At 36.0% G+C, this 26,717-nt stretch overlaps 3 protein-coding genes across 3 annotated transcripts; 2 read left to right on the top strand and 1 right to left on the bottom strand.

The window, feature by feature from the left end:
• The first annotated feature begins 21,752 nt into the window (after positions 1–21,752).
• On the top strand, positions 21,753–22,736 carry LOC133029008 (uncharacterized). The gene is made up of 2 exons (XM_061101702.1): positions 21,753–22,200; positions 22,313–22,736. The coding sequence occupies exons 1-2, from the start codon at positions 21,821–21,823 to the stop codon at positions 22,323–22,325; spliced, it is 393 nt and encodes a 130-aa protein (XP_060957685.1). The 5' UTR covers positions 21,753–21,820; the 3' UTR covers positions 22,326–22,736.
• Positions 22,737–22,864: 128 nt separating this feature from the next.
• LOC133039715 (uncharacterized) lies at positions 22,865–25,039 on the top strand. The gene is made up of 6 exons (XM_061118639.1): positions 22,865–23,184; positions 23,271–23,355; positions 23,429–23,524; positions 23,617–23,712; positions 23,865–24,262; positions 24,418–25,039. Exons 1-5 carry the CDS (start codon positions 22,865–22,867, stop codon positions 24,033–24,035), a joined length of 768 nt encoding a protein of 255 aa, XP_060974622.1. The 3' UTR covers positions 24,036–24,262; positions 24,418–25,039.
• A 602-nt stretch (positions 25,040–25,641) lies between these two features.
• On the bottom strand, positions 25,642–26,200 carry LOC133029213 (uncharacterized). Its single transcript, XM_061101701.1, has 2 exons — positions 25,996–26,200; positions 25,642–25,898 (listed from the first exon to the last, which is right to left on the bottom strand). The coding sequence occupies exons 1-2, from the start codon at positions 26,161–26,163 to the stop codon at positions 25,695–25,697; spliced, it is 372 nt and encodes a 123-aa protein (XP_060957684.1). The 5' UTR covers positions 26,164–26,200; the 3' UTR covers positions 25,642–25,694.
• Positions 26,201–26,717: the final 517 nt, after the last annotated feature.

Genomic DNA, 26,717 nt, shown 5'->3' with positions numbered 1-26,717 from the left:
GGATCCGAAATTCACCTCCAAATTTTGGCAATGGGTACGAAGCTGAAATTCAGTACAGCATTCCATCCTCAGACAGATGGTCAGTCCGAAAGGACAATTCAGATATTGGAGGATATGTTAAGAGCCTGTGTTATGGACTTTGAGGGTTCATGGAGCAAATATCTACCGTTGATAGAGTTCTCTTACAACAACAGTTATCAGAGTACGATAGGGATGGCTCCCTATGAACTGTTGTACGGTAGGAAGTGCAGATCCCCTATCCACTGGGATGAGACAGGGGAGAGGAAATATTTAGGTCCAGAGTCAGTTCAGCGGACCAATGAGGCAATAGAGAAAATAAAAGCTAGAATGCTTGCCTCACAGAGCAGACAGAAGAGTTACGCAGATCCGAAACGTAGAGATGTTGAGTTCTGAGTAGGGGACCATGTGTTTTTGCGAGTATCTCCGATGAAGGGGATTAAACGTTTCGGGAAAAGAGGCAAGTTATGCCCTAGGTTTACAGGACCTTTCGAGATTCTCGAGAAGATAGGTCAAGTGGCATATCGGTTAGCATTGCCTCCAGCCTTATCAGCAGTGCACAACGTATTCCATGTCTCAATGTTGAGAAAATACGTTTCAGACCCCTCTCATATACTCAGTTATGAGAGTCTTCAGCTTCAGCCAGACATGTCATATGAGGAACAGCCAGTGCTGATCCTGGATAGAAAGGATAAAGTCCTTCGGAATAAGACCATAGCATTGGTCAAGGTTCTCTGGAGAAACAGCAAGGTGGAGGAAGCCACCTGGGAGCTAGAATCAGATATGCGAGCTCAATATCCAGAGTTATTCAGGTTAGATTTCGGGGACGAAATCCTTTTAAGGGGGGAATAGTTGTAAAGCCCGCTTAGTTAATTTGGAAATTAGCAGTTGTTTATGTTAATTATGAAATTATTTATAGCTATTTAAATAATTTATTACTGTTATTTATGGAATTCAGATATGCATGATTATGTCATCAGTAGCTTTTATATTTCGCATTTCCGGTGTCCGGTATTTTGGAACTCGGCGTTGGCTCAGTAGAAATCACAACTTAGTATGTTAGTATTTTGGGGACGGGTTTTAGACATTGGGAATGTCGGGAATGGCCGGGAATTTAGAATTTCCCAAAAATACCCCTTTAGTATGATTTATGTGGTTTAGTATGGAGGGGCAAAATGGTCTTTTTGCCCCAATGATATTTTGTCTTTTAGTGATTATTAATTGGAATAAATGTTTATTTTAATTGTTAATTGTTGGCTGAAATGATTTTGGGTTAAATGGCTTTATTCCTTTTATTTCTTTCATTTTACAACACTTAGAAAAAAATTGGAAATTTTCAAAGCAAACACTCTCTTTTCTCTCTCTCTTTTCGGCTGAACCTTTGGATGCTTGGAGCTGGATTTTTGTGGTGATTCAAGCTAGTTTTGCAAAGCTCTAGTGAATTCTTGTTTGTGGTAGGTGTCTTCTAGCTTTCTCCTCTTTTATTTTTAGAAAAAGTTTGGTATATTGTTGATGCATGCATGCTTTTGTGGCTGTTCTTGTTGCTGTGTTTGGTTCTTATTTTCTGAAGTTCAAAGCATGATTATTTGATGTTAATTGAGTTATTTGAAGCATGAGTAGCTAGGTTGTTCAAAGTTTGAGTTTTCTTTGAAAAAATGTGGTTTTTGGAGGAAAATAGTGTGATTATGTTTCTGTGTTGTTGCTGTAATTTCTGTTAGTTTTCAGAGGTGATATTATGCTTAGTTATGTAGAATTAAGTTGGTTTGCATGCTTGTTTAGGTGGTTTGCTCAAGCTTGAGTTTGGAACTCAAAGCTTGAGCTCCAATGGCAAATTTTGTATCTGTGGTTTCTGGGTAGGTTTGATGCCTTGGATATGTTATTTGGGACATATAGAGCAGGTCTGGAAAGTTTGGGACCAATTGGGGTTAAATTGGTCGAGTTATGAAATTTTATGGTTCTTGCTGCGAGGAACCGTCGGTTGTGCATCCGGAATTCGGATGGGGGTTCGTAATTCCCGAACCGGAATTCCGGTTGGGCAACCGGGTCACGGCTGGGGAATTCTTCCGAACCCTAGTTTTCCTCGTTTTTAGGTTTTTAGGGGTATTGCCATGCTTTTTATCGATAGGGAAACTTTTAGTTTCAAGTTTTAGTCCCCGGGAAGTGATTTAGCGTGTCACTTATAGCGTTGTGATTTTTATGGTTTAGGAGCCGATGTCCGCCGCTCAGCTTCAGTTCCAGTTAGGTTGACCGGCACACCTGAAATCGGAATCCAGGTAAGATTAGTATAACAGTATGCATATGTAGATTACATGTTTAGCGTGCATGTAGGAAGCCTGCTAGATTACATTAGATATGTATTTAGGCTTCGAACCATCCAACCCTGTCACGTCGGTACAGGCTGGAGTATGACCAGCAGCCAGAGTATGACCGGTTCGACCGATTAGGCTGACACCTGGTTGGTGGTTCAGTGCTATTGACCTATCCCGTCGGTACAGGCTGGAGTATGACCTGCAGCCGGAGTATGACCGGTTCGACCGATCAGGAGGATACTTGTCAATAGTACCGTCCCCTGAACGTTCAAAACTCAGTACCATGTTGGACATGGCAGTAGTGCTCAGTACCATGTTGGACATGGCAGTAGCGGGACTCAGTATCGTGTTGGACACGGCAGTCAGTTTTATGTATGATATTATTATGCTTTTCTTACTGAGTCTGTCGACTCACAGTTTATGTTCATGTGTAGGTAAAGGCAAGGCTGTAGCTGATGGACCGTGAGCGAGCTTATGAGATTGTACATGTCGGGGCGGTTAGGCCTGGAGCGTACGATCCTCGGGACAGCAAGGCTGCGATTTTTGTAACTGTCGTTAGACGACTTTTATTTTGATGTAATAGTTAAACAGTAAAAACGTTTGTAAATGATTTTATAAATCGGGATCCCGAGACTTTTGTAAAATGGTTTATAAGTTTAATGAATAAGCAAAATTTTAATTAATCACGTTTTTCCATAAACCTCGTTGATTAGCAACGAGCTGCACAGTACGTTTAAAAATTCACGTAATACGCCTAAGATAGTTAGGGTGTTACAATTCCCGAGGCCAACCTCGCCAACCGGTCAAACTACATCGTTACTCTGTAACATTCATGTTTTCCTTCTGGGTCAAGTGAGTGAATTCTTTTCTCTTGGCACTTCTGACTGCCTCATTATAATACTTTGCATTGAAAAGTTCTTGGAACTTTTCCCAGGTCATTGTAGTAAAGTCATGTATCATGGACACCATGTCCCACCAAACTAACGCATCCTCTTGTAATTGAAAAGTGGCACAGACCACCCTATCATTTCCGGTGACACCTATGAAATTCAATATCCTGGTGATCACAGTTAGCCACTGCTCGACTTTCATAACATCTGGACCTCCCAGAAAAACTAGAGGTGCCTGCTTACGGAACATTTCATACAGAGGTTCCCTCCTATTCACTGCAACAACTGGTTCGACCTGGACATCAGGGGCAGGTGCAACTGGAATTTCTGGAGCAGGCACTGCAGGAGCACCCTTCTGTCTTAACTGTCTAATCACTTCTTCTTGTTCGTTGATGTTAGTTTGCATTTCTACAAACCTGTTTTCCCAATTTTGAGCTTCCTGAGTAGCTTGGGCAGCCTGTGGCAGGTTAGCATCACCCCGACCACATGCCCTGCCCCTGGGACCTCTACCTCGGCCTCGAGTATTTGGGGGAAACTAAGCTCCCTCACCTTCATTTGATCCAACTGAGTTTCCCTGACTCCTGGTATTTCGCCTGACATCCATCTAGTTTGAACAGCCTGCGTAACTAAGAGCTAGCATTGTCAGATCATGATCAAAAAGAACTTACTAATGCCGCTTACTTGGAAATTAAAAACATGCGCCTATTCTACTATCAGGCTACTAACATGCTTCCTAACAGGCTTTTCTTAAGTCATACTGTTAAATAAGCTACTAAAGCAATAAAAGCTTACTGAACCGTGGAACGAGCTAACTACTGATGATGATTGTACATCTCGTGACAATCTTCGGAAGTCAACCTGGTGGCTCTGATACAATACTGTAACACACTAACTAGCAATAGGCTTGTTAACATGATTTTTAAACTTACTGTGCAGGTCGTTGCTAATCAACGAGGTTAATGAAAATCGTGATTAATTAAAATTTGCTTACTTAATTAAAAACTTATAATATTACATACAAAATATTTCAGGATTCCGTTTACAAAATATCTTACAAAAGTTTGCTATTCATTTACAAAATATTTGTCGCCCAGCGACTAACAACAAAAGCCCTGATGTCCTGAGGATCATAGGGTCCAGGCCTAACCGCCTCGACATGTACAATCTTCATCTGCTCGTCATCACAGTTCCCCAACTTTAGCCTAGCCCTTACCTACACATAAACATAGCACTGTAAGTCGACAGACCCAGTAAGAAAAGCATAAATCATATAAAATACATATATCTCGGATTATGATCAGACGCCCATACCCGTGACCACAACCCTAATCCCCGTGTCCCACACGGTACTGAGTCTAGAACGTTCGTATGACGGTACTATTGACCATAATATCAACCTATACTCGGTACGCTAGTCATACATTAGTCGTACCGATGTAATACTGTATTAGCCTATACTCGGTACGCTAGTCGTACCGATGTGATACTGTCAAATAGTACGGTGCTATCGACAATAATATCAGCCTATACTCAGGACCCTATTCATACTCTAGTCGTACCTGTTGGAAATTATTTTACCAGGATCTAGATTTACTAACAAGTATGTTGGATTAACAACCTAATATGAATTCTAAAACAATGAAAATAAACACATATAAAGTTAGAAAACCTTACAGTGGGTGCAGCGGAATAATATGACTCCTTCCGTTCAGATCTCTAGCCCTTGATTCCTTTACGTAGCGAGCATCACCAAGATCTGAACCTGGATCTTCTTTTCTCCTTCTTTGATGCAGAAATTCCATAGTCTTACATACTATGATTGAGATACCACTTGATGTGTGTGGGCACTACTCATCTCACAAGGATTTCGAAATTTTCTCTCTTTTTCTCTCTTGAATTTCGTGGCTTATTGCTTCATTTGATGTGCAAGAGAAGAGAACAAGGGCTGCTATATATAGGGAGAAGGGAGAGCACAACTTTCCAAATAAAACAGTTTCCTTAATTACTGTGTAATCAATTAACTGCCTTATTTAGTGTGATCCACCACTTTCCTATTTTTGCTAGGCTTTGATTAGCAATTACATGGAAATTAAAATTGAAAATAATAATTGGGAAACACACAAAGAGGTGTCGGCCATAGGGTGATATGGACCTCACTTGGATTTTGCAGTTTCCTCAATTTTATTTCAATTTCTCCAAAAATGCCATTTTTCCAATTCTAATCATTTAAATGCCAAAACTAATTATTTAATAACTAAAATAGATTATTAAATAATATTGTCATTTAAAATAATTATTAATTAGACATACAAAGTCTCTTAATTAATAATTAAACCTAGAAACCCTTTTCTTTACGATTTCATCCTTAAACTGTGAGAATTCATAAAGTAGACATAGTCTAACTTTTTGAATTATAATTGATTAATTAAAATCAATTAACTGAGTCTTACAAGCAGTATGGTCTCAACTAGTATGGGGACCATGGGTCTATATAACCGAGCTTCCAATAAGTCGAACCGAATTTACCAAGTAAATTCCCTAACTTATTAATTCTTGATTGAATCCACACTTAGAACTTGGAATTGCACTCTCAGTCATATAGAAACGCTCTATATGTTCCACGATATAGACACGTCATTAGTTATCCATTGTTATAACCCTAATGTGATCAATGATCCTCTATATAGATGATATACGCTGTACAGGGATTAAATTACCGTAACACCCTACAATGTATTTTATCCTTAAAACACTTAACCCTGTATAAATGATATTTCACCTAAGTGAAATGAGATCTCCACCATTTATCTTCGTTTGGTTAAGCTCAAAGGAAATCATCATTTACTTCTATTTGCCAAATAGAAGCTATAGATTCCATATTTATGTTAGCGCTCCCACTCAATTGCACTACCGTGTTCCCAAAATGTAAGTATCACCCTGACCCAAAAGTAGGCTTAACTTAACAAATCAAAGAACACGAATAACACTCTTGAGATTGAACCTAACCATATCAGGATTTCGATCATGTGATCTAGGATCAACAGGTGATATTGAATTGAATAGATATTACGGTAAATTTTAACATATCTAATCAAAGTTCAATATCGGTCCCTTCCGATGTATACTCCATACATCCGATACTGGTAAACTTTGCCAATGTCCTGGAAAGGACATAACACTTTTCCAAGGTGTAAGAATACCTATCGCTGATTATACCATGTCAGTCTAAATCCAGGGTTCTGACAAATCAGGGAATAAACTTTTGAACATATAATTTAAGATTATATTCCACTGTGCTGACAACACTATAATCTTTAACCAACTCATATGTTCTGGACTTAAAAAAGAATTCATACATTATATACATATAATCATGAAATAAATCATGTGAACCATGCAACATAAAATGTTATTTCTGATCTTTATTAATAAGTAAATCTGATTATATGAAATGAGTTTTATTTAGGGCATAAAACCCAACAGTACCGATGTCATACTGTCGAATAGCACGAAAGCCAACATACATATCTAATGTAATCTAACAGGCTTACTAACATGCACGCTAAACATGTAAATACATATGCATACTGTTATACTAATCTTACCTCAATTCCAAATTCAGGTGTGCCGGTCAACCTGAGTGGAACAACAGCTCGGCGAATTACAGGCTCCTAAATAACATCAATCACAACAATGATAAGTGACACGCTAAATCACTTCCCGGGGACTTAAAATTGAAACTAAAAGTTTCCCTATCGATGAATAATATGGCAATACCCTAAATATCACAAAAATGGGAAAAACTAGGGTTCCCAAAATTGCCCCAACCGGTAGACCGGTTCACCAACCAGAATTCCAGTTTTGGAAAAAATTCGTGGAAGCCAACCGGAATTCCAGTTCCTACAAGCCTCCCTAAACCAGAGTTTAGGTTCAGTGCAGGAAAGACTAAAAATTTCATAACTCGACCAAATCAACCCCAATTCAATCCAAACTTTCTAGACCTATTCTATACAACCTAGAGAACATTTTCAAGGCAACAAAATATCCACCCAGACACAGAATCAATTCTTGCCATTAATAAGCCAAGCTTGAGTTCAAAACTCCAAAGTTCGCTCAAACAACATAACAACCTCTAAATCAAGCATAAATCAACATAATAAACCATAATTAAACGTCTGAACACAACAACAACAAACTACAGCAACCACAGCAAACAAACTTCAAGCATGCAAAACTATTCTCTTCCTTACAACTCAAGAAATCAAAAAGGGAAGTTACAAGAAGCTTACCAAGGACTAGAGATCACTAATTCCTTGAGAGAAAAGCTTGAAATCCATAGAAAAACAATCCAACCCTAGCTGCTCTAAGGGGGGCGAAAGAGAGAGAGACTTGAGAGTGAAAATGAAGTTATTTTCTAACTTTTCTAATTTTTCATAAAATGAGTAAATGAATGATTTTCCTTAATTTATTACATTGCTTCAGCCAAACTAAGCCTTAAAAATCAGATTTAAAACTTAATATTAAACCCTCACTAAAAGACCATAATGCCCTTGCCTATACTAAATAGTCACACAAATCACTTAGGGTATTTTGGGAAAACTCTAAATTCCTGACTATACTCAACATTCCCAATGTCTAACTAAACTACCCCGCTATACAAAAATACTAAGATGTCATTCTACTGAGCCATACACCGCGTTCCAATGTTGCCGGCACTGAACATGCAAAAATATGAAATTTCTATATATGACATATAAAATGCATTCTGAATTTAAATAAATCATCATAAATTAATACTTTAGAATTAATAACTAATTTTCATAATGAACCCTAATTATCTGCTAATTTCCAAATTAAAGCTAAGCGGTCTTTACAAGTGGCGAGGCCAGTACGAGTTGCTCAACAAGGATAGGTGTTGGAGCCTCAAGAACATCAGGGCTGGAGTAGTTCTCCCCCTGTAAAATTACTTTAAGGACTTTTTTAACCATCGCAAAATTGCCCCATTCCAGTTGGTTCCTATTTCCTTTAGAATCCTTGCAAGAATAAGGGTTCTGTACAAAATTTTAGGATGGGTGTGCCCCACTCCTTTGGAAATAGTATATCTCTACTCGGTCAAGGCAGTCCCTATGAGGAATAATTTTGTAGGGGGCTTCTATTATCTTGGGAGTCACACAGGCGATCGTAAGATCATTATTGGTTTGCCAAGCAAGACCGCTTTCAAAGAAGACTTTAGGACAAGTGCTCTCTCCCCAATCAACACAACTGCCTTTCGTATAATACGTAAGTAAATTTTCTCCAAACTTGGTTTTAGATTATCCCATGTCTTTAATTTTGGCCTCGCTGACTAGTAATTTTACTTTTTTTTTTATATCTATCTCGAAAAGACCAACCCCTACTCCTGAGAGGGCCGAGCGACGCAAGCTTCTACTAGGTTTTCCCTTTGGCCTCTGATTAGCCGAGTTTCTCCTGAACAAGGCCAATTTGAGATATGTTGGCCTACTCGCCAAAAATGAGTACACTTGCGATAATAAGTATGTCATGTATGCATCGTGGAAGCAGGTTCCAGTCCCAACGGACAAGGAGACTTAGGACTATGGGGCTCGGGCGCATTGCCTTCAGAACAAAGTCCCTTAGGAAGCTGAAGAAGCAGCATCCCGAGGTAATCAATGTGGATGGTGACCCACATTGCTTAGGATCGAGCGTACCACACTAGTGTCTTTCCGAGATAGCCAGTATAATTTTTACACCTAGAATCCCTTTCTCATAGATCGTATGGCCCATAGGTTTGATAGTTGGTACCCAAAATTTTATGTTCAGATTAGCTGTACGAGCTCCTACTATGGGATTGTCGTGTAGTATGGGACCATGATGGATAGCTCATATAGATTTGAGTTGGAACTTAGAACCAATTAATCCCTATGACGTATTCATGATCACAGGATCTACAGAATTTAGTAAATACTATAGTCCTCCCTCTTTGTCTTCTTATGATTATAGTAAATCCCTTAAGTGTGAAATCATTCTCCATTTTCCCCTTTATTTGTTTTTTTTTTGAACAAGTGTTAACATATTGTCTTGTCTCGCAAATTCCTAGGAAACCTCATCGGATGTCAACGTGGAGCCCTTAAAAAGGCCTAGGAAGACAACGGCCAATAAGAAGCGAGCCTCACAGACCATCGAACTTGAAGCTCCTGTGAACCTAGTTCAAACTCACCCTCCTACCCTCGCACATACCAAGAGCCCATTCCAAAAACAAGTCAGGTTGCAGCCTCTTCCATCCAAGTGCCAGAGACTCTGCCCATTGAGAATGGAAGCACTGGCTCGGAGCATTCTGCACAGTATGCTGCGTCTTGTTCGTGTCACCTCCAATTTTTCCTGCCTGACGAATGGGATCTAATCAATAATGGAAGCCTGAACGAGATGCTCGAGAAGAGTGTTGCCTTTGGTCTCTCGGTTAGTTTCTTTATCATTCTCTTTTACTTTTCCTTCTAACAACCCTCATAAATACTTATGCATTTTTGTTTATTTGTTTTCAGCAAACCTTCATCTCCTTTGTTGCCTAACATCGGGGTCTCTACAGGATGAGACAATTGGAGAAGGAGCTCTAGAAGGTGATTGATCAGCGTGAGGGCGTTTCTAGAGAGTGGAACGAGGCTCAGTCAGAGATCTCTCTCTTGAACAAAGAGGCTGAGGATGTGAAGAGGGCAAATAAGGCTGAACTCGAGGCAGCTTAGAAAGTTGTTGGAAATATTTTACATGGATCTAGATTTACTACCAAGTATGTTTCATTAACATCCTGATATGAATTCTAAAACAATGAAATAAACACATATACAGTTTACTAAACCTTACATTGTGTGCAGCAGAATATAATGACTCCTTCCATTCTGAACTCTAGCCCATGATTCCTTTCTGTAGCCGAGCATTATCAAGATCTGAATCAGGATCTCTTTCTCTCCTTCCTTTGATGTTGATTCTCCTTCTTGTTGTTTGGATTCTCCTACAGTCTTACACGCTATGATTGAGATACCACTTGATGTGTGTGGGCACTACTCATTCACTCAAGGAATTTCGAAATTTGAAGAGAAGAAAAGAGAGAGAGGAAAGGGGCTATGGCTTTCACTGAAAGAAACAATGTGCAAGTCATAAGCTTCCTGAAGCCAACACTTTCTATTTATAGAATGCCAACTAGGTTTAGGTTAGAATTGTATGGCATTAAAATAATGAAAAAATAAATGGTAAAGGCTTCGCATAGTGGGCGGCCATATAAGGAAATTGGGCCTCACTTTGCAACTTTCCCATTTTGTATTTTTCATTCCCATTTTCTCAAAAATGGCAATTTTCCAATTTAATTATTTAAATACCAATTCTAATTATTTAATAACTTAAAAATAATTATTAAATAATATTATCATTTAATATATTTATTAATTAGACATATAAAGTCTCTTAATTAATAAATAAACCTAGAATCTCTTTTCTTTACAATTTCGCCCTTACTTAGTGAAAATTCATAAAGTAGACATAGTCTAACTTTAGAATTATAATTGATTAATTAAAATCAATTAACTGAGTCTTACAAGCCGTATGGTCTCAACTAATATGGGGACCATGGGCCTATATTTCTGAGCTTCTAATAAGTCGAACTGAATTTACCAAGTAAATTTCCTAACTTATTAATTCCTTATTGAATCCACACTTAGAACTTGGAATTGCACTCTCAGTCATATAGAACACTCTATATGTTCGACAATATAAATACGTCATTAGTTATCCATTCTTATAATCCTAATTTGATCAATGACCCTCTAATAGATGATCTACATTGAATAGGCACTAAGTTACCGTTACACCTTCAATGTATTTTATCCTTAAAACACTTAGCTCTGTATAAATGATATTTCAGTGAAGTGAAATGAGATCTCCACCATTAATCTCTGTTTAGCCAAGCTCGAAGGATATCATCGGTTCACTTCTAAATTCCTATAGAAGTTATAGATTCCATATTTCTGTTGCGCTCCCACTCAATCATACTATCATGTTCCAAAAATGTACGTATCACCCTGACCCAAAAGTAGGCTTAACTAACAAATCAAAGAACATGTATAATACTCTTGAGATCGAACCTAATCATATCAAGATTAAGATCATTTGATCTAGGATCAACGGGTGATGTTGAATTGAATAGATATTACGGTAAATTTTAATATATCTAATCAATGTTCAATATCTGTCCCTTCCGATGTATACTCCATACATCCGATACTAGTAAACTTTGCCAATGCCCTGGAAAGGACATAACACTTATCCAAGGTGTAAGAAGACCTATCGCTGATTATCATGTCAGTCTAAATCCAGTGAACTGACAAATCAGGGAATAAACTTTCGAACATATAATTAAGATTATATTCCACTGTGCTGACAACACTATAATCATTAACAAATTCATATGTTCTGGACTTAAATAGAATTCATACATTATATATATAATCATGAAATAAATCATGTGAACCATGCAACATAAAATGTTATTTCTGATCTTTATTAATAAGTAAATCTGACGATAATGAAATGGGTTTTATTTAGGGCACAAAACCCAACAAAAGAGGCCAAGGACAAATTCGAGCTGTGCTAAAAACTCTAGGAAGAGCTCAGTGTAGCCACTGCAAAACTTGAGGAGGCCGAGGTCAACACCAAGGAATGATGCAACGCCATTGCCAAGCGCTCCATCTATCGAGCTTGGATGACAAATGCAGAAACGGATTTGAGTTTCTTGGGAAAGGGTATGGAGGAAGTCCTTGCCTACTAGAGCAAGCCAAGAAGGTAGAGGAGGAGGCCGAGGTAGCGGGAGAAGAAGAAGAAGAACCATCCAAGTCTCCTACTATGTAGGCTTAGTTTATTATTATTATATTTTTACTTTAGGAAAATTTCCATATAGCCGAGACAATGGTTTGCCCGTTGCAAAGTTGAATGCCTAACATTGCTTTTATTTTATCTTTTATTTATTGCCTCATATTTTTGCATTCGAACTTAATTTGCTTGCTTGCTTGTGTTTTTACTCACAATTTAAACAATTATACTTTAATCAAATTTAAAATACTTTAAGCCTTTCAGTGGCTCTTATTTTCCTTTAATATTTTTAAGTAGTTAGTAATCTACTACGTGCGCGAGCAGTTATTATCTGCTAAGCTTTCGAATTGTGAGCAGTTATCAGTTTTGCTTTGCATAAACAGTTGTAATCTATTTTTAGTCAAACTTAAACATACTTTAAATTATTCATCTCGTGAATCACTTTGTATATTTTTGATTGCCTGTATGAATAGTTAAGCCTTCTATGCACATCTTAGGCTAAGTATTTTTCCAAGGCATCTTGGTGCCTCATTTTAATACAATCCTATAAAATGCGAGCCGTTAAATATTCAGCTTCGTATGTAGCTTATCGTTGTTTTTATGAGTTAAATCTCATTTACAACTGCTATTTTTAACTTTGCATCGTTCATAGATGACTTCAATCATCCACTTAAAAACTTTGGAATTTTTTAAAAATGGAGGGTTTGCAATATATTATGTATTTCTAGATAATTTCCAGTTAATCATACACATATATATATTCCAGTCAAGTAATTTTGAAGAGTAAGACTTTGTAATTACTTGGAAAATAATTCAACTTTATTAATAATTGAAGTTCAGAATATTATATCCGAAAAAGATATTACATCATTGGTTTACTGGTAGTAGGGTCGCAAATACTCCACGTTCCAATGGTTCTTCATTAACGAGCCGTTAACCTGAGCTAATTTATAAACCCTAGTTCCAACTATTGCCTCGATCACATAAGGACCCTCGAAATTTGGGTTGGATACTCCTGCAAATGCATCTCTTGTGTTTGTAAATACTCGCCTCAGCACCAAATCACCGACATTAAAGAGCCTTTTTTTCACTTTCTTATTGAAATATCTCGTAACTTGGTGTCGATAGGCTGCATTAGTGATTTGCGACTCAGTACGTTTTTCCTCAAGTATATCCAAGGAAAATTTCAAAAGTTCTTAGTTTTTTTTTTTTTGGCTATAGGAATCTCGTATGTGGGTTGCAATATTGACTTCTACTGGCAGCATTGCCTCCGAGCCAAATTCCAGCGAGAATGGAGCATGCCCTGTTGTTATTTTTTCAGTTGTTTAGTGAGCCGAAAGTACTTGTGGTAGTTCATCGATCCATCTACCTTTTGCAGTGTCCAACTTCTTTTTGATGGTATCCTTCAATGTGTTATCAACATCTTCTACCTGCCCATTCACTTGACGCCTTGATAGGGACGAGAAGCTCTTAATAATGTTGTTCCACTCGCAGAACTCAGTGAATAACTCACCATTGAACTGAGTCCCATTAGCTTTTCCCAACGGTTAATAAGTGGGTCAATTGTAAAAACTGTTGGAAAAAGTAAGTGGAGATTTTTGCCCAACGGTTTAGAACCGTAGTAAAAATACTGTTGGGAAAACTAATGCCAACGGTGGAAAACCGTAGGCAATCCAAATAGTTCTTTTTTTTAAAAAAAAATAAATAAATGCCAACAGTTTATAACTGTTAGGAATAATAAGAATTCCCCACAGTTGTAAACCATTGGGAATACCCAACGGTTTACAACTGTGGGGAATACTTAAAATTCCCAACAGTTATAAACTGTTGGGAAAAGTTCTTTTGAGTATGTTATTTTAAATCAAGCGTTATTTTATTTTAAATAGATAAATAATAAAATAATTAATTTAGGGTAAATTTAAATAGGATAATAATAAAATAATTAATTAGAGGTAAAATTAAAATAGGGTAAATAATAAAATAAGACGAGTTGTATTTGAACCCCATAAAATATAAGTACACCCTATTATTAAAAAAAAAAAATAAACTTAAAATATTAAAAAATTACTCTTAATATTTTTAATTTTTTTCTCACATTATTTTATATTAATTTCAATACTTATTTATATTTTATTTTTATGTTTTTTTAAATCATGTATAATTTTTTTTGTCATAATATTAAATATATTATTTACTTTTGTTTAACAAGTATATTTTTTAAGAATATAAATTAAAATAAAAAATTCAAAAAAAAATAATTAAAGATATATATACCTTTTATAAAATAAAAATGATTAAAACATGGTATTTTTAAAATTTTTTATAGTGTAAATTAAATCTTCTTAAAATAATTAATTGGGGATAAAATTAAATAGGGAATAATTAATAAAATAATTACATTTAACTTAATTATTTTTTGAAAAAGATAATTATTTTAGTAAATAAATTTAACTTAGGGTATACAAAAAATTATAGAAAATCCTAACCTAAACCCTTTCCTCCTCATCTACTTGCTTCCGCCTCCTCTTCATCCTCTCTCTCTGGTTTCTTTTTTGAACAGCTCTATTCGCTGGATGTAGTGCTCCGGCCACCCCAGGTTTCGATTAACCTCACAAGGATGTCCCCACCCTCAGAAACCCCTAAACCCAAACCTAATCCCTTTCCTCCCATTCGATCCCACCTCTCTCTCTATTCACTGTCTCAACCAGATGGCTAGGTCACGATGGCCATCCTCTGGTCGACGGTGGTTGAAAAGGACTACACCACGGTGCTCACAACAACGACAAAACCTAAACCCAAAGATTTTTGATATTTCTTTGAAACCAAGCAAGCCCTTATCAAACTCCAATTCTATCACAGCGCCAAGGAAAAAGATAGAAAAAAGTGATTTATCTTCACCCTGTAATGGGGTTTTTTTATTTTTTTAAAAAAAAAGAGTATATCTTACGTTATTGAGTTCTTTGTAAATATTGGGTTGACTTTTGATTTGGGTAAATAGGTGTATTTCGTATTGATTTGTGTTTGGTTGCTAGGAAAATGAAGGAGAAAAGTGGGGAGACTATAATGGACTCTACTAGACCTTACTGATATAGCATTTTGTATTCATATGTGTTTTTATGTGAGATTTTTGGAGTACATAGCTAAGATTTTCATTGCTTATGAAGGAACGTTTACTAGGGGTCATACGAAGTTTATGGGGATAATTATGTATAAGAAATTTTGTTGAGAACATCTTACTTTTTGGCTAACCATTTGAGTTGTTTCTTAGTTCTGATTAGCTTACTTTTAACTATTTTTTTGGTTTAGGATACAGTTTGTATAGTGTTTGGGAAAGAAGATAAATGAGTAAAAAAAAACCCAATTTCGGGTTCTCCTCCGTAAGGGCTTTAAGGATCTGTGGCTCGATCCTTCTGCATCCACTTTGACCAAGAACTGCCACAAACAGTGGAGGAGCTCTAGTGAGCATTTCGGCCAGCCACTGTTCCTAGCATTCTGGGCTTCGAATCTTGAGACTCAAAACGTCTGTAAATACAAGTTTGAGTGTAATTTTTTTGGTATAATTTATTTCTTGTAATTATTTGAGTTGGATTTGTTTGTGAATTAAGAATTTGTTATTTGGGAATAAAGAATTTGTTGTTTGTCAATGAAAAATTTGTATATACTAAAAAGATATTGTAAACATAATCATTTGAATTTATGTTTTATTTTTATTTCATTAATTTTAATTTATGTAATTATTTTTGCTGAAATTTATTTATATTATTATTGTAATCAGATAATAATGTTTATATAATAAATTAATTTAAATCTATTTTTTTAATTTACATAATATTTTTGTCAACAGTTATAAACAGTCACTTAAAAAGATTTTTTCCAATAGTTGCAAACCGTCATTTAAAATAACTTTTTCCAAAAGTTATAAACTGTCTTATAAAGTTCTGCATTTTTATGACACCCACATAGCCAACGGCTTGAGGAGCCGTGACAAATAGTATAAAAGACAGTTATAAACTATTGGGAAAATCAAATTTTGTAGTAGTATTCCAAACCTACAAATTATGTTTTTAACGACAAATGTGAGAACTTTCTTGCAGGTTATGGAAACCAGAGGTTTAGCCTCTGTCCACTTTGTAAAGAAGTCGGCAGCTACCACTGCATACTTTGCTCCTCCTCGCCCTGTGGAGAGTGCCCCGATCAAATCAATCCCTCACATTGCAAATGGGTAAGTCGAGGTCATCATCCTTAGCTTTGTTGGTGGTACGCGAGGTATATGTAAAAATCTTTGACATTTATCGCATTTTTTGACAAATTCGTGTGTGTCTTTATTTATATTTGGCCGGTAGTATCCTTGTCAAATTATTTTCTTTGACAAGCTTTGCCAACCTACATGATCTCCACAAAAGCCTTCGTGGATTTCTTTGATGATCTCGCTTGCTTCTGCGTTGTGAACACACCGTAGGAGAGGCATTAAATAACCCCTACGATATAATTTGCCTTTTACTATCATGTAGCAAGGCACTAAGTACAAAAGTTTTTGTGCCTCGTTTTTGTCTTCTGGAAGTTGCCCGTTGAGAAGATAGTTCACTATAGGCATCATCCAAGTAGGCGAGTTATCTATCATCTCAACCTCTTCCTTTCCACATATACTCGACTCATCCAAAACTTCCACCGGTACCAAGTTCAATTCATCAAGTTTGTTTTGCGAGGTCAGTTTCGCTAGGGCGTTGGCATTAGAGTTTTGTTCTCTTAGAATTTGTTCGATTTTAAAATAATCAAACTTTTCCAAGTTCTTCCGAACCTTCTCTAGGTATTTTTCCACTTTTAAACCCTTTGCCTGATATTCGCCTAGAACTTGATTCACGATTAATTGCGAATCACTATGGCATATAAGATTTTTGACCTTTAACACTTCAGCTATCTTTAAACCAGCGATCAAGGCTTCATACTCAGCCTCATGTTTGAAATGTTGAATTGAAATCTTAAGGCATCGTGAAACTTAAAGCCTTCTAGAAAAATTAGTATCACCCCTGCACCCGAGCCATGTTCATTGGATGCTCCATCCACGTACAAATTCCAATTGTCCACGTCTCGCTGAACAAGTGGGTTTTCATCTGTTGTTACACCTTCTATCAGGAAATCTGCCAAAGCTTGACCCTTGATGGATGTTCATGGGTGATAAGTTATGTCAAACTGCCCCAGTTCAATTGACTATTTTATCAATCTTCTAGAAGCATCTCGTTTTGAAAAAACTTGTCTCGGGGGTTGAACAGCTAACACCTTAATTGGATATGCCTGGAAGTATGGCCTTAGTTTACGAGATGCATGAATTAGGCATAGTGCGAGTTTTTTAAGAGGTGGGTATCTCGATTTTGCACCCAGTAACCTTTTACTAACATATTAAACTGGCTGCTGGTGCTTTCCCTCTTCTCGCAATATTGCTGCACTAATTGAATTTTCTGAGACAACCAAGTAGAGGAGTAAAATTGCTCAAGTTATTGGTTTCGCCAAAATTGGAGGTGTTAACAAGTGCCTCTTTATGCTTTTAAAGGCCTCCTCGCATTCATCTATCCACTCAAATTTTTTGTTGCCTTGCAATACATTGAAAAATAGTAGGCACTTATGAGTTGATTTCGAGATGAATCTGTTAAGAGTTGCCATTCTTCCTGTTAAGGCATTAACTTCTTTTAGTTTTTTTGGTGATGGAATTTCTATCAAAGTCTTAATTTTCTCAGAATTTGCTTTAATGCCTCTCGCATTGACCATGAATCCCTGAAATTTTCCTGAGGAGACTCCAAAGGAAAACTTTTTGGGGTTTAGTTTTATGTTGTACTTTCTTAGTATCTCAAAGCACTCCGCGAGGTCTTTTGTGTGATCTGCACTTATTATCAAATTCACCAACATATCATCGACATAGACCTCCATGTTTCTTCCTAAGTATTTTTTGGAATTTTATGCCTTCAATAAAACCCTTTTCAATCTAATATGATTTGTTCTCAATAAAAGATTAGAAGTCTTGGTCAAAGTCGCAAGATTAATTTTTTTTTTTTAATTTTTCAAAAATGAGATATAATAACTATAGTTAATATTTAGAGTATATCAAATTATTTTTTTTAGGGGAGTGTATTAGATTATTTATAAGTTTACTTTTAATACTAGAAAATAAATTTTCGCTTGACGCTGTTTTAATATTTTTTTAAAAAAATAAGTTCTTCATTATGAATAAAATATTAAATATAATACTTTTTAATTTTTTTTTCAATTATATATGTATATTGATCAAGTAATTATAAAATAAAACATATTATAAGTATTTTTTAAAAAATAATCAAATGTATGTAAAAAATAAAATAAGAGCTAACTTTTGGATATTTGTATAAATTTAATCAATTTTTTCAAATATAGAAATATATAACTAATAACAATGGAGCAAAATTGAAGTATTCAATCACTTATACAAAATTTAAAAAAATAATAATAACTTTCGGACAAATAGCGCATGAAGAAATACTTTACTTATTACTCTTACATAATTTGTAAATAATGTGAGACTTTTACCAAAAAATAAAAAATAAAAAATTATAAAAAATATATTATTCAATATATATAAAATTATAAAAGAGAACATAAGCTCACTAAAATTATAATAAAAAAAATGTAGTACAAAAAAGAAAATATAGGATGCCACCTTATTTAATTTATGTTTCCCTTCATATAAATATATCAATATATATAGATAGGGACATGATTTGGTCCCGTTATGCCAAAATAGGGAATACAATCCCTGATTGTACTGTAGCCGTTGGATTGAATTGGGGGTTGATCTAAGGGCTGGGGTTAAAGTAGGGGTAGTTAGGGGGGGAAAAATGGTAACCGGTTGGTTTTTTGTATTTTAAATTAATTAATTTTTAAAAAAACTGACACCGATTGACGTTTGATGTACGTGACAGTTACCAATTTTTAAAAATACATTAGTCTTTCCTTCTTCTTCTTCGTGGGTATAAAGAGTTAGGTTTATTTTAGGGCAGTTGTTATTTTCTTTTTCTTCTTCAAATTTTCTTCTTCTTCTTCTCATTTTCTTCTTGTTCTTCGAATTTTCTTCTTCTTCTTCCCATTTTTTTCTTGTTCTTCACATTTTCTTTGGGAGAGGAAACTGTAGTACTTTCAGAGTTGGTGCACTTGATTTTGTTTGTCTCCGGCTCCTTCTCCGAACGAGGTGGGTTTGTACAAGTAATTTTCTCATTCTTTTGCATATTGTTTGTTATTTACTTTGGATAATGTTAGATACTAGTTAGGAAGGAGGTCCTGACTGCCATTCCTCGTGATTTTTTATTTTTCAATCAATAAAGTACTAAAAAATTATATATAAATTTGTTGGTGTTAATCTGTTTTCAGAAAAAAAAAAGTTGTTGTTACAGTAAAACGTTGTATGTGTTCTCCTTCGTTATATTTTACATATTATTGTTATTTTTTTTATTAAAATGGAATTTTTGTTGTAAAATATATAGTCAAAAAAGTGGAAATTTCAAAGTTATGCAGATAGAACAACTTTATTATTAATTAATTAAGGTGTTGCTTAGCAACATTCATCACCACTCATAAATTTGTTCCTCATTTTGGGGTAAATTGGATAGTAATGCATTTGTCATTCATGGAAAAAGAAAACTTAATTTGTTTCTCAGTTTGGGTTAAGTTGGATAGTAAAGTATTTGTCAAAATTGTGATGTGGTGTTCAATCCGTGTATTTGCATTGCGTATTTTTTTTTTCTGTTCCATTTTTGGTTTATTGAGTAGTTTTAATCCGTTTTACAGGCCTTAAATCTGCTTATTCAAGAAGTTTTGATTCACGGGTTGCAGAAAATTGAAGGTACATTTTATGTTCCCCAATTTTACACAGTACTAGGAAGTAGTTTTGATTCGATTCATGTGTTTACCCTTTTTGTTTGTTGATTTATTGTGAAAGTGTGTTGGATTAATTTATACCCTTGCAGTGAAACAATTTTAATGAAAGAATGTAATGAAAGAAAGAAAAACAATGTAAACATTGGTATGTACAGTGTTGCTGAAAAATAATTGTTTTCGGAAATCAATTTTATTGTGAAAGTGTTTTGGATTCACGTGTTTGGTCATTCTCGTGTGTATTTTTTTTACCCTAATGTTTTGCCCTCGTCTGCCCTATATTGACCAAAAAAAAAATTGAAAGAAAGGAAAACAATGAAATGGTGATGGCTGTCATGTGTTGGGTAGTGAGTGATTTTTGTACTTTAATTAGAAGTTGTAGTTTGTATTTTCCTATTGTTATGAATTTATTTTGAAAAATTGGATGGTTTAGACAGAAGATTCATGAGTTAATGAGATACACTATTGATAAAAACTATGGCAGTTTTGTTTTTTTGTGTATATCAATTATTGGAAAAGTTATTGAAATGGTTATGACAGTTAGTAGTGAAGCATTGTTTTGTTAATTCTGATATTAAATGTTTTCCAAATGGCTTTGTACTCTGTTCATCATGAATTAAGAGGTGCAAGGTACCTAGATTGGTTAAGTTTGGGGGAATTTTGTCTATTCATGTGTGTGCTTTATGTTGTTGGTTCTCACGAATTGTACCAACTCGTTTGTACCACTTTTTGGTTATGAGAGTTAGTAGTTAAGTGTTGTTTTGTTCATTGTTTTGGTTGTGGAAGTGTTGTCGTATAATTTTTGAGTATTGGAAATCATTTAGTTGAAAAGAGTTTCACATCATTTTAATGTACTTTAATGTGTAACATGCAAGAAGCATGAAATGTGTGTTTGAAATCTGAATTTTTCCAATGCCGAATGGTTAAGTTGATTTGATGTGATTTTGGGTGATTACAATGCACGATTTTCATTGTGTTTTGGTCAATTTTTTTTTTATATAGTGTATTTGTTGAAATATGTAGTCCTTATTGTTTAAATTTGTTTATCTTTAATTTGGTTAGGTTCATCATACATGGCTGGGAAACGCAAAAGGAAAGGGGGAAATGAACCCGTAAAGAAGGATGTCACCCCAGAGCCGAACGATAATGCGGTTGCTTGGAGAAATTTCTTGTAAGTTTTGAATGATGGATAGTTGTTTACTCGTGTGATTGATGGTTAACATTTATTTTATTATATATTTGATTGAAATTATGTCCATATGTAGCAATGCGAACTACAAAGCCCTTCGAGCAGCTGAGAAGGGATTAGCGAGAAAGAGGTTTGATGTCGACTGTTACTTAATTTTTTTATATCAATTGTCTGTAATTGACCTAGGGTTGTTTGACGTACTTTACGATTCTTTCCATGTACTCTGTAGTTGATGTAAGTTTGCCTCATATTACAGGCTACCGACAAATTAAAAGTGCAATATAAAGGTTTCACCGACGAGGAGAAGTACGAGTGGAGAAGCTATGACCCTAACCCTAATCCCGCTAAGAAGGCCGTGCAAACAAGGGGAGGAAACCAAAGGCGGTGATGCCAAGGGGAAGAAAGTGGAGGTGGATGAGGAAGAGGGTGCTCCTGAAAGTGAAGAAGCATCTGTGTACGGTCGATGCTCCTTCAACCGTTTAATGAGGATTTGCAAGAACCTGAACCTGGAGCAGAAAGATGTGATCCAAAATGCTGGATTTGGATCATTCATCAGAGAGGATGCACCATACGTTGACACTTGACTAGTGAGTTGGTTAATCAAACATGTTGACCCAACCACTAGCATACTGGATTTGTATGGGAGGAAAATTCACTTATCTGCCGCGATGTTCGGAGATGTTATGGGGGTGGACGACGGAGGGGATCCTGTAGTCACCGAGGGTGATAGTGACACTCGATATCTGGAGGAGATATTGAACGTTGTCGAGTACACCGTGTCCTTGACAATGTTGGAGAAATCTTTGTTGGAGTGCGTTGAGGCAGACAGCCTATTTCTCATTAAATTTTCTTTGGTGGTCATAGGGACAGTCCTTGCGCCGAAAACGGGGGTCGATATCACTTCGGGGTACTTGCACTCCCTTAGGGTTACCAGGGACATTCGCCACAAGAACTGGGCGACTGCGGGGTTCAGGTATCTGATGAACTCAATTTTCAGATTCCGAAATAAGGCGACGAAGAATGTATCCGTCGCACCTTATTCCTCCAGGTACATTGATTTTGTTATCTTTCAATTATGTAAATGTGTTTATTCAGTTTATAATATAATATTGTCATTTATTAGTCGAATGTATTACCAATACATTGTTTGTTTGTGACAGTTGGTGTACTTGACTCACGTGGAGTGGAACTTTGGATATGTCGACCGAACAGTGCTCCCCGTTGATTTTTGGGGTAGTAAACAATGTAAGTCCGCTTACAAATTTGTGAAAGACAATGGGGGTCCCAACAGCGACAAGGTACATCGAATTTTGGTTACAATGTGGTAAAGTGATTTCAGTTGATATTAATTATTTTGGGTTTGAAAAATTAAATTTGTTATGTTTAACAGATAACGCTCACTTCGAATCCCGTAATACTGCCCAACTACTACTCCGACTCGGAAGGAAGAAAGAGCAGTGACCACTTTGTCAGCTCTATCAATGAGTTGAAGGAGTACATCTCGAATGAGTTAAAGTCTCAGTTGAGATCATTTTCTTTGAAATTTATGGACAAAGGAGAAGGTGTAGGTGGTATTGACCGAGAGTTGGAGGAGGATCTTTGCTGCGGAAACGGGGAAGAAGGCGGAGTGCGGCCGGGCCGTGGAGGAGTCCCCGTTGAAGTCCCCCGTCCGTTCGAAGACTAATGTTGTTGGTCTATCCGACGAAAATGTGATGGATTACGTAAGTACGCCTTCACTATCCGTTACAAAATACGTTGAAGATGAAGGTGCTGCACATAAGACCTTCGACGATGAGGACTTTGATATAGTCGAAGTGGCATCTTTCTGGAATAAAGGCAAAGCCCTCGTCAAATCAAAGAAGACACAGTCGGAGAATGTGCCTTTAATTGAGGATGACTTCAACGATAAGGCGTACGAGCAATTCATTGAGTCGGGCAGAACTGTTGTCGGGCCTTTCAAGACGAAGGAAGCGATCCCCCGTAACCAATATGGGTTTTACAAGTTTATTTTTAGCAACACGTTAGATCCGGGGTAAGTAAATGTTATTTTCGTATTTCTCATTATGATATACTTGTAGAAATTTTTAATAACAGTTACATTGATTACAATTGAATCAGATATGTGCTTGCGAAATTTCGAAAGTTTGAAGTGGATAGGAGGTGCATGGCATCGTTGCGACCGTTGCGAGAAGTTGAGGGATCCGTAAGTGTCAAAGTATTAACTAAATATGTATCATTTATTGTACATGTGTAAAGCATATTTCATTTTGTTGCAGATCATTGACTGTTTTTCTATACTAATGAACAAGTACGAACGTGATAGTCGATTACCTGACCAACCTCGTGTTTGGTACATGCCCACTCGCATCTCGGTAATTGCTTTGCTGTACAGCTTATTTTAAATTTTGTAATTCAGTTTGGTTGTAATTTCTGTTACTTGAGAAGATGAACAATGCTTTTGCAGCAAAAAACTCTCGGTTCGTTTAATGTGAAGAGGATTGCGAAAGACCGGGAGTGGTCAAAACTGTTTTACGAAGACAACTTGGAAAAATGCGTCAAGGTACTTCATCATATACACATGGTCGTTCTTAATTGTAATTTTGAAAACTGAGATATGTTAGCGATGCATATTGGTCATTGTAGTGTCGAATATCTATATGGTCTGTAATTTCAATTTATTTTTGACTTTATTGTTCCTCTATTCAATTGTAGATGTTTGTGCCGGTGTTGACTCTAGAAGGTGCACCACATTGGTTTGGTGCCGAAGTAAATATGAAGTCCAAGGTTGTCTCATTTATGGACTCCCTACACACCGCAATGAATGAGAAGTATCGTGTGGAGGCTACGAAAGAAATGGTAAACTTGCAAAGTTTCATTGTTTGATGTGAATAACTCATTCTTCATTGAATCTAACTAATTGTATACGTTTGCAGTTGTCGACATTGGACCTTTTGTTTGAGGAGAATAGGTCGAAGAATGTGACTTTCGTGGATTTCAGAATTGACAGGAAAGATCGCGGGCTTCCTCAACAAGACAATGACCGAGATTGCGGAGTATACGTCATGAAGTACATGGACTCTGTGGCCAATGAGGAAGAAGTAGTTGATGAGGTATACCACTTTTTAAATATTTCAGAATGTACTACGCAAGTTTGATTGAGATTAACGTTGTGTAATTTAAATTTTATTCGGTGTTTTACTGTGAAGTTGATTAGAGTTAATTACATTTTCTAAGTTTTTGTTTTTGTTTCTGTATTGTGGCACAGTTTCACCCGGTTGAGGCACGTTTGGAAATCGCTGCGAGGATCATAACTGATGAACAAAATGAAATTCGTACCAAAGTGGTTGAAGATCGTAGGGCTGCACAAGGCAGCTCATTTGCATCATCCTCGGCCCCTTTGCGTAGTCCGTCAAAGTCTCCACGCGATCCTCGGTTCAGTACAGCGAAGTCTCGCAATGCAAACATGTTTCCCCCGTCAAGAGCCTCCCCTAAGCTTCAGTCTACCAAGACTAAGATTTCATATGGTGAATAGTGTGTGAAAAACACTTGTGTTATTAATAGGTTGTGTTATTAATAGGTCGTGTTATTAGTGTGTTGTGTAGTTTGGATTTGGGAGCATAGGTTGTGTTATTTGTGTGTTGTTTAGTTTGGATTTGGGAGCATTTGGATTTAGACATATGTTTTTATTAGTTCACGTTTGGAACTGGTTATTATGTTCACAGACTTGTGTTTATTTTAGTTTTGACAATATATTAAACCATACTTAGCAAATCTTTGTACTCACACCATAACAACTCTTACAATGTACCCATACTTCAGAAGTAGTTGATTGTACTTCACAGAAATTATTTAACCAGAAAACAAAGGTGACTTCTTAATTTTCTTTATTTGTTTTTTTGGTGAAGAGGTGACTTCTTCTTAATTATTTGAAGGAAATCATGTTACTTGCCTAATCTTACCAAATCTTTGTAGTCATTAAACTTTAAACCGAATTTTCCTTAAACCGTATTTTCAAAACACATGTACTATAACATTACAAATAACGACAAAGGTCACTTGTTAATTGTTTGATGTTAGTTACCAAATCTTTGTAGTCATTCAACTTTAAACTGAGTTTTGAGAACATTTAAAAAAAAAAGATTGAAACCATACCATATCAACTCCCATTACTCTAACCAAATGTACCATTACTCTAACCAAATGTAAATAAACAATAGGCCCCTTAAATTTGGTTTTTCATAACATAGTAATGAGGAAAAATATGGAATATAGAACATTCTCATTGCGCTACTTCACATAACAAATACGAAGATGTGAATAATATATAATTTTGCAACTTCACATTGAACCCATTGACGAAATTTGCTACAGAAATTAGAAATGTAGAAAACATAAAATTTTGAGAACGTAGTGGGTACTTCATACCAAATGAAATTTTCGTCATCATCCACACGCATCTATTAAGTTCTACACAATTAAGTTAAACAAGTTTTGAGAACATAAGACATACAAAACATTTGCATTTTGGGACAACCCATATCTTCAACGCAATATAAGTTGGACAATGATGAGAAGGCAAATAAAAATGATAAAAATTAATTTTCTAATAACATTCTCATTGCGTTTCTTATCTTCTTCGAAAATCTTGATTTGGTTTCGCAATCCAGGTGTAGCATCTGTACTTCTCTTACCATGTGATTTATCGATCCAACAAAAGTAATCACATCCTCGACTTTCATCGTTCTCCTGAGTTGAAAATAACCCTATTAGTTTATCATGGCTGCCTAAGTACAGAAAACATAAATGAGAAGTACTTTTGAATCTAAAAAGACAAAACTCTTACATAGTGTGGACATCCGAAGAATCGACGACCAGGATTTGCTCTACTACTAGAAGTCCAAACATAAGCTAGATCACCACAGTAGCAATGGGGGTGTCCCTGAAGTGAATTTCTCCAAGGCGGACCACCCCCATCGAACCCGCATGAGTCTTCTCCACCACCAGCCACCATGTGCGATGTACTATAATTTGTGAGTGAGGTGTACAAATTTTTTTTTTTTTTCTAACTATGGTGGAGATAATGTGTGTTACTCACAAGGAAAGGGGGCACCTGTTTATATATAGGCTGTTCCAAATGAGTTAGTGGTGGGAAAATGAATTTTTTTAAAAAATTTTCTAACATTATCAATCTTGGTGCCAAAATAAACCCCAATTTCAAAACCTAATTCGTACAACATAATAGGGCATGGCTGATTGTTTCGTTGGGAAGCGTATCATGTCATGTCTCAAGCAGTCCTTTCTTTTAAAATAATATTTTAGTGTTGTGTGAATTGACAAGGTCCATCAAGTGAACAGTGTACGTCCCATATTACACTACTAAATATTTGTTAAATCCATTAAATAATATTAGTAGGGATGCCAATATTAGTAAACATTAAATATTTTAATTTACGTTGATTGAAATTTAATTTTTCACAAATGTTGCTCAAGTTTTGTTGTATTTGTGATAGTTTAATTATTGGTAATAGTCCAAATCGAAAAAACAGTACCGCATCGCACCATTTT

Source organism: Cannabis sativa, chromosome 7 (genome assembly GCF_029168945.1).
Source record: "Cannabis sativa cultivar Pink pepper isolate KNU-18-1 chromosome 7, ASM2916894v1, whole genome shotgun sequence".
Taxonomy (NCBI): domain Eukaryota; kingdom Viridiplantae; phylum Streptophyta; class Magnoliopsida; order Rosales; family Cannabaceae; genus Cannabis; species Cannabis sativa.
Note: the sequence above shows the minus strand (reverse complement) of the source record. Positions and strands in the feature narration are given on the sequence as shown.

What these genes read in the sequence shown, in the direction of transcription:
- LOC133039715 (XM_061118639.1), top strand. Translation starts at nt 22,865, where the DNA reads ATGGATTACGTAAGTACGCCTTCACTATCCGTTACAAAATACGTTGAA. An exon ending in AGCAACACGTTAGATCCGGG is followed by an intron (nt 23,185 to 23,270) that starts GTAAGTAAATGT and finishes CAATTGAATCAG; the next exon opens with ATATGTGCTTGCGAAATTTC. An exon ending in ACTTGGAAAAATGCGTCAAG is followed by an intron (nt 23,713 to 23,864) that starts GTACTTCATCAT and finishes ATTCAATTGTAG; the next exon opens with ATGTTTGTGCCGGTGTTGAC.
- LOC133029008 (XM_061101702.1), top strand. Translation starts at nt 21,821, where the DNA reads ATGTTCGGAGATGTTATGGGGGTGGACGACGGAGGGGATCCTGTAGTC.
- LOC133029213 (XM_061101701.1), bottom strand. Translation starts at nt 26,163, where the DNA reads ATGGTGGCTGGTGGTGGAGAAGACTCATGCGGGTTCGATGGGGGTGGT. An exon ending in TCTTCGGATGTCCACACTAT is followed by an intron (nt 25,899 to 25,995) that starts GTAAGAGTTTTG and finishes TTTTCAACTCAG; the next exon opens with GAGAACGATGAAAGTCGAGG.